General features: G+C 37.1%; 1 protein-coding gene across 1 annotated transcript; it reads right to left on the reverse strand.

The window, feature by feature from the left end:
- Positions 1-245: 245 nt before the first annotated feature.
- Positions 246-3,667, reverse strand: LOC148269152 (NAP1-related protein 2-like). Its single transcript, XM_088221547.1, has 8 exons — positions 3,542-3,667; positions 3,370-3,411; positions 2,163-2,282; positions 2,006-2,056; positions 1,816-1,893; positions 1,536-1,652; positions 411-464; positions 246-266 (listed from the first exon to the last, which is right to left on the reverse strand). Exons 1-8 carry the CDS (start codon positions 3,665-3,667, stop codon positions 246-248), a joined length of 609 nt encoding a protein of 202 aa, XP_088077673.1.
- Between the last annotated feature and the right edge of the window lie 9,587 nt (positions 3,668-13,254).

Below are 13,254 nucleotides of genomic sequence, written 5' to 3' on the forward strand. Positions count from 1 at the left end.
TTTATGAAACAATATTAATAGAAAACCTCAAAACACGAAAGCAAAATAATACATTATGTAGAGTTGCACGCATGTATGTCTGCATGTATCTTCGACTTCTCATGTATGATATTAGTTGTTAACAAAATCAATTTATGAACTTTGGGACTCTTCATATATTGGTTAGTCATTTATGAAAATATTTTACGAAGTTCACAAATTCTAATTACATTACCTCCATGCGGTCTTCACCATCGTATACACTTTCATTCAGAAGCCTCATTTTCCTGGAATAGTAAATTCATAAATTTGAAAAAAACATCATATCGGACAAATAATTCCTATAACGTCCACAAACATAAATAAAGAGAGAAAAGGAGAAATATCTATAATAAGGATGAAAAGGAGAATAGGTAAGGATTGAAAATTACCTCAAAGAATCTTAGAGGATCGGGCCATAACTCTTCCTTAATCATCAATGCAATCTGCAACTTCCAAACATATATTAAATCAATGTATGATAAATTTTAGTTATTGCAATAATAGAGAAACGCTGCTTCCTGTCGCCGATCAGCACCACTAACGACAGGTCAAAAATACAATTAGCAAGCTTAACATAAGCATACATATAAACTTCATAGACAAAAAACGATAATAAAGAAAATGATAAAAAAATTAACCTCAACTTGGACCTCTTCCATGCTTTTCTTTAGGGGTTCAGTAAACCAACAGAAGAAACTACGACCAAAATATTAGTGAGGAGTTAGATAAAGTTGATTAAACATACATAGTTACGAACATGAACAACCAAAAAGAATCAAGAGGCATGTTTCTTTCACCAGTTTCTTTGGAGTGGCAAAAAATATGGAAACGAATCAACAATTCAAAATTTTGTTTAAAAGAAAAAAGACTTTGCAAAATGGGCTCAAATCTCCTATGCCTCAAATGGTAAGCAATATGAATTAAATTTATCGTATGCAAAACATCTGTCTAAACATTAAATAATCCTAAACTGACTAAATACTGAGCTGTTCTTTCATGAGAAATGAAGAAGAAAAAAAAGTTTTGCATTTCAACTCAAATTTTCATCTCCAACAAACCTTCTGCAACACTACGATAGTCGTGTTTCTTGAAATCCATAAAGAAGTTACGAACAAAATTACGATAACCATGATATATTTTGCTCGGTTTTCATTAAATTCATACAACGAAATCATATACTTGCTCATCTAACTTTGCTCAGTGACTCATCAATTTCAATTATTGCTCAAACAAAATGGATGACTTCAGATCACCATATACTCCAGTGCACAAGAAACAAAGGCAATTATGCAAAAATTTTATTCTACAAGGGCTTCCATTTCTGTATATATTATATATAATTTACCTATCCTTAGATGCCAGTATCCACCTCCTTCTTTTGAGAATTCTAACTCCTTTTGCATAAGCCTTCACAAAATGCATAATTAGGAAAAATTGCTCGACCACAAGTATGCATGTAAGAGAACAACAAAGAAGATCTAGCTTTGAGTATGATGTGGGAGAAGCATCACTACCGTGTCTGCCTTCCACTTGATGGTTGCACCAGTTATTTTATCTACTATTTCTTTCTCCGAAAATGTAAAAGTTTTGGTCAGCATTTCACCTTCAAAATATGGATTCTCCTCAAAATGCTGTCAGTATAAGCGAGCAAAAACAGTTAGCAGGGCACTTAAGGCACAAGCAATCTAGCTAAGAAGGGAAATAAATAGTTAACCAATAAGAAAAAATTCTGAATAATAATTGATCTTCAGAAAAATAAACAATATAAATAGAAAAAGGTTGGAGGTGACTCACAAAGATGAAGGTGTATCCATATCCTGCTCCCTCCCCTTTAAACTCGTCCATCTCAACAGAAATCAAATAGCTAAATATCTATTTGAACATCATGAAAATAAAATTATGAAATAGACGTAACATATTCCCAGCATAGCATAAGAATAATGAAAATTGCTACAAATGACTATGACAAAATCATATGGCTAACCTTTCGGTCTTCTCGATTCAGATACAGACGAAGAAAAGGATGACTCATAAACTGCATAAAGCAATATTTTGTGAGGGAGTTTTTTGTATTATAAAACCTAGAAAACTCATCATTTGTCGACATAACAGCAAGTAGATAATTCAGGAAGGCCACCCACGGCATTCAACCAGAAGTCAGGTATAGATTTGATAAGCTCATTCCTCTTCTCATAAATAGGCTTGCTCAAATCACTAAAGTTGTCATGAACTTCCATGTTGTCAGTAGCTTCTTCAGTTATCTGTCAAGCATCAAATGCCATTAAACCCTTATTAGATTCATGAATCCATTCAATATGATCGAGTTTACATAAAGAAATCGATGTTTTCGTACATTGTTAAAGAAATATAAGCAATATGAGAATATTAGGATCTCAAAATAATAGTTAGGTTGAGAATAAAAAAAATCAAGTTACGAAATCAGAATCAAGTGACGTCGAAACAAAAGGTAGATAGAATATTAACCATTTAACTCATGATATGTGATTCGAAAATGAAATTAGAAAAAGAAAGCAACAAAAGAAAACCAAAATTCACACAGTTCATCAGAAAATGAATGGCTATTTGCAGTTAGTAAGAGATCAAAAGTAAACATCAAGAAAATCATCAACAACAAATCTTAGCATCTCAACTTCACTTATCTTATCCCCTTTGCAAATTTTGTTCTTGTGTGAAATTCAGAAACCTTCTAAGGATCCCATTGCAAGCTCAAGTAATCACACTAACCCACCAAAGCAATCTGCAAATACCTCCAACCAACTCCATGGTTACGCTGAGTTGACTAACTGTGGAGAAGACGCAATCTGTGTGCCTTCTCCCACTCGACACCGTGGGGAGAATAAGAAAACACAGCTGGCCCCGAAAAATAAATAAATAAATTTGCAAGCTTACCATCTTTCATTGGCTTCCCCCATACAGGCCGATCGGCTAACAAAAAGGACATCAAACAAAAAAGCTTATGAAAACCACCGACTTCTGGCACTCAAACAATCAAGACGACAATCCAATACGAAACAGAGAATGAGAATGGAAGATTGAACTTTGAAGACAATCAGCTCAGTCGGGTATCGATAAGTAAACAGGTATCAGATACGCAAGCTAATGTGAAATAGATTAACCAGATTCTAACTCGGAAGAGAATCAACACTGCGATAAGTAATCGTATCAGGAGGAAAAACAGAGAAAAATAAAATGGAACCTGGAAGAAAATAAACAGAGAGACAAGATACATAGTGAACGTATCAAGAGAAAAAAAAACAAAGTAAGAATTACTGTATCAAGTAAACTTCAAGTTCGGGAACCAAAAACATCGTCGACAAAAAAAAATACAATCAAATTCCATTCAACAGAGCCAGCAGTGTAGATGACAACCTGCTCCAACGCAAAAAACCAAGAAAAAAAAAACTTTTACGTGGACGTGTGTTATTATGTAGATGTGTGTGTGCGTGTGCGTGGGTGTATGAAATGAGACATGCACGTAGGGGACAATTGAGAGGCGAACCTTGTCAAGTTCAGCCTGAACCTCCCGCAACTGATCGATACAGAGACTAACATTGGGATCAGGGGAAAGGCAAGAGTATTGCTCCTCATCGAGCCTGGGTTTCTTTCCCTTGTCAGGCACCGCCATTCTCTGCAAGAAACCCTAACTTTTTCTTGGCTGAAAGAGAGAACGCCTACTAACTTTCTCGGAAAAGTGTCGGAAAATGGTAGTTGGTGAGTGAAGTGGTATTTATAGGAGAGGAGATGAGCGGAGGTGTGAGATAAGAGAGACAGAGTGGACTTTGTTCGATCCGCAGCTGTCTTAGGATTATGTCCCTTTTGTTTTTGTGGGTCCTACTTATGTCCAGCTGGCACCTTAAAAGGTTCAGGAAAAGATTTTTCTTTTTTCTTTTGCTTTTTCCTTGATAAATAAATATATTTTAAATTTAATTACATGTAGTAAAATTTAAAATACATTTTCTTCATTTAATATAACATTTACATGAAGCTAAATTTATTATTTTAAAATGGTAAGCATGTTCCTCTCTGCTTTTTGAATAGAGTAAGATATCATCGATAAATACAATAACAAATTAATCCAGAAATTGTCTGAAAACCTTGTTCATCAAATCCATGAGGATGGTCAGTGTGTTGGTTAGTGCAAACGGCATGATTAGAAACTCATAGTGTCTGTACCTGATTTGAAAGACTATTTTGGGAATGGCTTCTGCCTTGATCTTTACGTGATGGTAATCTGAACGCAGGTATATTTTAGAGAAGACTTGGGCACCTCGCAACTAATCAAAAAGGTCATCGATCCTGGGGAGGGAGTACTTGTTCTTGATCGTGACCCTGTTCAGCCCTCTGTAGTCATTATATAACCTTAAAGTCACATCTCCATTCCTTACAAATGTGACTCTGGCATCCCAAGGGGACACACTATGTCGGATGAATCCACTATCCTACAATTCATTGATCTGTTTCCTCAACTCTTCCATCTCAACACGGCTCATGCGGTAAGGGGCAATCGAGATAGACTGGGTGCTTGGCTGAAGATCTATGGTGAATTCAACTTCTCTATCTACTGGGAGTCCAGGTAGTTCATCTGAAAAAACATCCGGGAAGTCTCAAACTATCGAAATCTCTCGAATACAAATTTTTTTCTTAGGTTTGCCTAATTAGAGAAAATAACCGAGTTAAAGCGTTATGTAATAAGGAAATTACTATGAGGGAATAATATTCGAAACTTTTATTAGCTTGTAAATGACTCTTTGTTAGGAGGCTTAAATATAATTTTTCTCGTGGAAACAATCCACGGTGGCGTGATGTGCTACTAACCAGTTCATTCTTAAAAATACATCAGGGTCTCCCGTGTCAATCTCTATCAGGTCCATCATGGGTGAAACTGAGTCTCGTGGAAGAGGGGCCAGATGTTGCTGGTGAGGGAGCGGTTGGCCTTATAACGGTGTCGGATGATACGATGGGGGCTCTGAATTGTATTGTGATAGTGTCGGATGATACGACGGAGGAGCAGGGTTGCATCGAGTTGGCATTAGATTCTCTCGTTGTAGGAGTGGCTCATAGTGTAGAAGCGGTGGAGGGTCAAACAGTTCCCTCCTCTCTTCCCTGGCCTACTACACAGAGATAAGTCTCTCTAAAATCTCGAAGAGTCGATCGACATCCTCTCGAAGTGACCCGTCTCGGGCTGCCCTATTCAGCAAGGGACCTCATCTTCTCGTGTCTTTGTACTTATTTTTCAAAAGGAAGGGTTGGGCGATAATTCGTATTTGGTGTTTTAAAGTTTTTGTATAAAGAATGGTTCCGAGAAACCTGGCTCTAATACCAACTGTAACAACTCGGAACTTAAAAAAAATAAATTATAAATTGAATGCAAAAGTGAAATAATAAAGTTAGAGTTTATATTCCTTACATAATAATTTTGAATACCCAATAAGGATATGAGAATGTTCCTTCTAAAAGAACAAGTGAAAATCAAATAAATAAATGAAAGATAAACAATTGAACATCCTAAAACGACCTTCACTAACTGTTGAAGGGAGTCCGAATGATAAACTATTCACAACTCCCTTAGTTGATCGAGATCCGGATCTTAGTCCTTTTGATCTAAAATAGTTAATAAAGGGGGTGAGCTACACTACCCCAGTAAAAATATCACACTACTCATCAATACAGAAACTGAAGGTTAGTAAAAATCATAAAAATAACCAATGGAGCTCTTAATTTAAGTAAATTCATTTATCATAAGTAAAACTATTCATTGCATACTTACCGTTTGAGATTTGCAAAACTAACCTATAGAGACAATAGCTCAATAATATCATAATCTAATATTTAAGTAAGTAAGAATAATAATTTTTCCTTTTTGTTTGCCTACTGGTATCTCTGGGGGTCCATAGAGATTTTTTACTATGCGCGAACCAACATCCAACCTTGTCAACTAACCGTTCGTCCCCATACCCCGTCCGATATGAGTGCCAAAAATATGATCCATCAATACCCCGTCCAGTATGAGGTTGAATCGGACCGTCCCCATACCTCGTCTGGTATGAGCGCCAAAAATATCATCTCTTAATACCATATCCGATATGAGGATGAATCGGGTCATCCCCATACCCCGGTACGACCGCTAAAAATTCTATTTCTCGATACCTCATTCGGTGTGAGGCAAGGTTCACGGTAAGATTTTTTATGTATCTGATCCGTCCACCATCTCCTAAAATATCCAGTAAGGCTAGCATTCATTCATTCACTTAACCAATCAATTTTTCGTTTACATTTAATTTTTAGTTTCACAATTTAATCGTAAATCAACGCAAGACCAACAATACATACATCAAGGAAACACAATTGAATTATTTTATTAATTTTAGTATATTATCCTGTATTTAAAGCTGTAAAATCAAACAATTGGTTTAAACAGGATAAACAATAATAAATAATCGGTTCGGTCCTCATTAGTAACCTGTAATTAATTCTTGAAGTTTTCTAAATTATGCAAAATACCATATTATTGATAATTAAACTTCAATTCCGTAACAAGAAATAAGGTGAGGGATTCTTACTCAAATCGGTGTCTGAAATACCAAACTTGGCAGTTCCTGGGTTTTCTGAATTTTCCTGCATAGATTAAAACACACTTCATGTACGTAAAAATATCCCAAAAATCCAAAATCACTGTTAAAAAATTTTTTCGGCCAATTTCAAAATTGTGGCACGACGATACCACTGCGCTTCGGTGACGGCACTGCCACCTGTGGCGGCAGTTTACCACGAACTGGCTGTTTTTTACCAGTTTTGACCGATTTCGACCGATTTTATACCAATTCCTATGAGAAAATATGTTAGGGAGCCTCGATTGGCTGAAAAAAGTTGAAAAATACAAACTTATCGGCGACAGGATTTTCTGGTGTGGCGGCTCCGCCGGCTCACCTTCGCGGCTGGACGTTTTTCTTCAATCAACCTGTAGAAAAAAAAATGGTAAACATAATGATAGAAAAATCGCACGAAATGGAAAACAAGAAGGAGCTCTCGGAGGCGATTTTGGGTTTTGCTCGCGGCAACGCCACTAGACTTTGCCTGCAGTTTTCAGCTCATCCACCATTCTTTTTGCTCTAATTTGATCATGAGGGTGTTCGGAATCAAATTCTGAGCAAATATGAGATTTTTACATTTTTTGGCAATCGGAGGTGGCTTCGGTGCGGCAACGAGCAACGGTCGACTCCCTTCTCCGACGAATGGTTCTTCTTCTCCGACAGAAGGCTAGTGACTAGGGTTTGGGTTCAATGTGATGTTAGATATTTATACTCGTCTCCCTTAAATCTGGACCGTTCATCATGTTTGATCTTTACCGTCCCATCGCGTTTAAAGAAGAAATAAATATAGACTGTTCATTGCGATTTGATCTTGACCGTACGATCACGTTTAAATAGGGAACGAATCTGGACTGTTCATCGTATTTAATCCCGACCATTCGATCGCACCTGAGGAGGGAACAGATCTGGACCGTCCACGTGCATGGGAACGCATCCAGGCTGTCCGATCGTGGGCACATAGATTGCTAGTGTGGCCTCCTGCGTGGCATTGAATCAGTGTGCTTTGCCACGCAGAGCGCTTCAATTCATTGGGGCTGTTGACTGGGTGGTCTCACATGGCACAATTTTTTTAATTGTGTTTTGGCCTCCAGTTTCCTATTTTTCTTTCAAAAATATCATTCGAATCTAAATTTTCATCCATTTTTTCCAAAATTGTTTTCAATTTTATCCTCAACCTATTTTTAACCTAATTTTACATTAAACAAAATTTATAAATTTAAATATTATATTTTTATACAATTATTTTAAACTTTAAAATTAATTTCGGACCAAATTTCAAGCCCAGGTATTACAGACTACATGCAAAATGTGTACAAATCTCCTATACTTCAAAGGAATGAGCAATATGAAATTAAATTTATCGTATGCAAAACATCTACCTAAACATTAAATAATCCTAAACTGACCAAATATTGAGCTATTCTTTCATGAGAAATGAAGAAGAAAAAAAAACTTTGCATTTCAACTCAAACTTTCTTCTCCAACAAACCATCTGCAGAACTAGGATGGTCGTGTTTTTTGAAATCCATAGAGAAGTTACGAACAAAATTATGATAACCCTAATATATTTAGCTAGGTTTCCATTAAACTCATGAAACGAAATCATATACTTGTTCATCTAACTTTGCTCAATGACTCATCAATTTCAATTATTGCTCAAACAAAATGGATGACCTCAAATCACCATATACTTCAGTGCACAAGAAACAAAGGCAATTACACAAAGTTTTTACTCTACAAGGGATTCCATTTCTGTATGTATTATATATAATTTACCTATCTTTAGATGCTAGTATCCACCTCCTTCTTTCAAGAATTCTAACTCTTTTTACATAAGCCATCACAAAATACATAATTTGGAAAAATTGCTCGACCACACGTATGCATGTAAGAGAACAACAAAAAAGATATAGCATTGTGTATGATATGGGAAAAACATCACTACTATGCCTGCCTTCCACTTGATGGTTGCACTAGTTATTTTATCTACTATTTTTTTCTCCAAAAATATAAAAGTTTTTGTCAGTATTTCACCTTCAAAATATGGATTCTCCTCAAAATGCTGTCAGTATAAGCGAGCAAAAATAGTTAGCAGGGCACTTAAGGCACAAGCAGTCTAACAAAGAAGGGAAATAAATAATTAAACAATAAGAAGAAATTCTGAGTAGTAATTGGTCTTAAAATGAATGAACAATATAAATAGAATAAGGATGGAGGTGACTCACAAAGATGAAGGTGTATCCATATCCTACTCCCTCCCTTTTAAACTTGTCCATTTCAACATAAATGAAATAGCTAAATATCTAACATCATAAAAACAAAATTATGAAATAGATGTAACATATTCCCAGCATAGCATAAGAATAATGAAATTTGCTACAAATGACTATCATAAAATCATATGGCAAATCTTTCAGTCTTCTCGATTTAGATACAGACGAAGAAAAGGATGACTCATAAACTGAATAAAGCAATATTTTGTGAGGGATTTTTTTATATCATAAAACCTAAAAAACTCAGTATTTGTCAACATAACAACAAGTAGATAATTCAGGAAGGCCACCCACCGCATTCAACTAGAAGTTAGGTATAGGTTTGATAAGCTCATTCCTCTTCTCATAAATAGGCTTGCTCAAATCACTAACGTTGTCATGAACTTCCATGTTGTCAATAGCTTCTTCAGTCATCTGTCAAGCATCAAACGCAATTAAACCTTTATTAGATAAATGAATCCATTAAATATGATCGAGTTTACATAAATAAATTGATGTTTTTGTACATAGTTAAAGAAATATAAGCAATATGAGAATATTAGGATCTCAAAATAATAGTCAGTTCGAGAAAAGAACAATCAAGTTACGAAATCAGAATCAAGAGACGCTGAAACAAAAGGTAGATAGATTACTAACCTTCCTAATTTAACTCATGATATCTAATTCGAAAATAAAGTTGAAAAAAGAAAGCAATAAAAGAAAACCAAAATTCACACAATTCATTATAAAATGAATGTCTATTTCCAGTTAATAAGAGATCAAAAGTAAACATCAAGAAAATCATTAACAACAAATCTTAGCATCTCAACTTCACTTATATCCCCTTTGCAAATTTTGTTCTTGTGTAAAATTCAGAAACCTTCTACGGATCCCATTGCAAGCTCAAGTAATCACACTAACCCACCAAAGTAGTCTTCAAATTCCTACAAACAACTCCATGGTTGTGCTGAGTTGATTAACTGTGGAGAAGACACAAGTTGTCTGCCTTCTCCCACTCAACACCGGAAGGAGAATAAAAAAACACAACTGACCCAGAAAAGTAAAGAAATTTACAAGTTTACCATCTTTCATTTGTTTCCCCATAAAGATCTATCGACTAATAAAAACAACATTAAACAAAAAAGCTTATGAAAACCACCGACTTTTGGCACTCAAACAATCAAGACGATAATCTGATACGAAACAAAGAATGAGAATGGAAGATTGAAATTTGAAGATAATCAACTCAGTCGGGTATCGATAAGTAAACATAGTATCGGAAGAAACACAAACTAACATGGAATAGATTAACCAGATTCTAACTTGAAAGAGAATCAACACTACGATAAGTAAGTAATCGTATCAAGAGAAAAAAAAAAGAGAAAAATGAAATCGAACCTGGAAGATACATAGTGAACATATCAAGGGAAAAAACAACTAGTAAGAATTATTATATCAAGTAAACTTCACGTTTGTGAACCAAAAACATCGTCGACAAAAAAAATACAATCAAATTCCATTGAACCAAACTAACAGTGTAGATGACAACCTGCTCTAATATAAAAAACTGGAAAAAAAAAAACACTTTTATATGGACGTGTGTTATTATATAGATGTGTGTGTGCGTGTGTGTAGGTGTATGAAAATGAGAGATGCACATAGCGGACAATTGAGAAGTGAACCTTGTCAAGTTCAGCCTGAACCTCCCACAAGTGATCGATACAGAGACTAACATTAAGATCAAGGGAAAGGCAAGAGTATTGCTCGTCATCGAGCCTGGGTTTCTTTCCCTTGTCATGCACCACCGTTCTCTGCAAGGAACCCTAACTTTTTCTTGGCTGAAAGAGAGAACGCTTACTAACTTTCTCAGAAAAGTGTCAAAATGGGGGTTGGTGAGTGAAGTGGTATTTATAGGAGAGGAGGTGTTTAACGACCCACTTTCTTTATTGAGAATTGAGCGTTATTCCACACATATAACCTAATAAATTTACGCAGCAATAAAAGAAAACTTAAGATTCAATCATTTCCTTTACAGAATTACAAGTCATGAGCCTTATAAAAAATTTTACATTGTATCGCTATAAAATATATAAACCGACTTTACAAAACAAAACTCTCAAAATCACTAAAGGTTTTTTAAAGTCTTTCTTCGACCTTGAACTTGCTCTTGATCTGAACTAATCTACATTGGAGGGTGTGAATTTGGGTAAGCTTCATGGATTCAGTAAGAAAAAGGAGCAGTTCCCACAATAAAGATATGCACACACTCAATCACCAAATCTTCTAAATCAGTTTATTCAGTTAACATTCAGAATTTCTTATTTCAGTATTATAACTCAGGGCATAAACAGTTCCATAAATAACATAATTCAGTATTCAGTATCACAATTTAAGCAGTAAGCAGTTCAGTGGATATTAGTTCAGTATTGTAAACTTCACTCATGACTTTATATTCTTTCTTATCAATTTATTTCTTATTAAACGATGTCGTTTCTGCCGGCATCAACGAGGGCAATAAGGATCCCCTCTACCACGTGAATACATTATAATTCAGTTCACAGTTCACAGTTTACAGTACACAATATATATAGTTAATAGTTCTTATCGCTTCGCCACGTCTGGCTGAAACCATATCCACGGGTAGGGTTCACTACAATCACATGCCAAAAAGCTACACACACTCACCCATCGGTGATACCAATTAAACAATTTTCCTCGTCTTTTAAAGATTCTTATGTTATTTTTTTACTAATCGGGTTCATCACTAGATGACTTACTCATACATGCACATACTTACATATCGTATATATTATACCTCAACATGACTACACAATAAGCACAATATATATAATTTATACGCACAGTTATTAACTCAAATAAGTATATATAAATATGTAACACATACTCACAACATGAATATTGTAGCGCCCGGGAAATTGAAGAAGGAAAAAAAAAAAAGGTGTGTGCCACGTCAGCAGCCACGTCAGCAGGCCCAGTCAGCAGGCCTGGCCAACCAGGACCTGCCACGTGGAAAAACCACGTTGACCGGGGACGGGCCACGTTGGCGATCCGCGTGCGCGCGATCGAACGGCCCAGATCAATCGCGCGCACGGACGGTCCAGATTTAATCGCACGGACGGCCCAGATTTAACAAAAAACGGACGGCCCAGATTAAATCAAAATGGACGACTGAGATCAAAAGGCAAAAGGGTATAAATAAGACCCCCACACCAGACCCCAAACCCTAGCCGCCTGCCCTCGCCGGAGAAGACGAACCAGAAGCCGGCCGCCGCCACCCGTCGCCGCACCGGAGGGACTTCCGACCGCCGATCGAGGTAAATTTCATACCTCCGACTCGTTTTTCCACGCTGATTTCTCCAGTGGCCAAATCGGAGCCAAAATCCCGGCCAAACGGCTGAAAGCCAGCGGCGCCGCCGCGCCCCTCCTCGGTTTTTGCCTCCGATGAGGCCCTCCCCGGCCTCCGTTTAATGCAATTTTTATACCACCGTGATCACCATTCTTTTCTCTATAGGTTGATCGGAGCCGAATCACCAAAACACGAACTTCACCGGAGAGCCGCCGCACCCGAGAGCACCACCGCCGGTAAGCTTCAGTTTTCCGTAAATTTTCGGCCCCCCGAGGGCCGTAGGGTTGTTTTATCGCAGGAACCAATGCGAGTGTGGCCGAATTCAGTCAGAAACTGCCGAAAAAGGCCAACCCGAGGCGAACCGCCGCCACAAGCGGCGGCGCCGTCGCCGGAGCATGGCGGAGCCGCCGTGCCGGAGTTGCGATATTGGCTGAAAGGGGCCCTGGGCCTAATTTGGGATTTTTTGGAACACGTGCAGGTACCAGTAGTGTGTTTCAGTTCCCCAGGAAAAATTCAGGGAAAATTAGGGACAGCCTGCAAACGCACTGTGAAGCCGTGTTCGGACCCCGAAACGCGTAAGGACCCCTCACCCTATTTCCTATCACAGTTTTAAAGTTCAATAAATGATAAAACGGTATTTCATGAATCAACGAATGTGTGAAATTGCTTAAGGTCGCTAATGGAGCCCGAGTCTAGTGTGTTTGTCGGTTAATTGTTATTTGGCCTATTTTATAGTTTTAAATGCAGTATGAGGTTTGATGTTTTCATTTTATAGTTTCGTGTGCATATTGTACTGTTTTATTGATTATGGGTTGAATGACTGGGATATTGATACTGTATGTTGTCTGTTTGGCATAAATTACTATTTGCTTGTTTGTATGTGGATTAATGATGCTGACTGAGGAAAAAGAGAATGAAAGATTATGAAAATGGAAATTGTATAATGTGGTCAGCCTGACTAGATATCCTGGGAGATGGTGGATGGACCGGGTCCGTAGGGAAC

Source organism: Carica papaya, chromosome 1 (assembly GCF_054855325.1).
Source record: "Carica papaya isolate Zhongbai chromosome 1, ASM5485532v1, whole genome shotgun sequence".
Classification (NCBI taxonomy): domain Eukaryota; kingdom Viridiplantae; phylum Streptophyta; class Magnoliopsida; order Brassicales; family Caricaceae; genus Carica; species Carica papaya.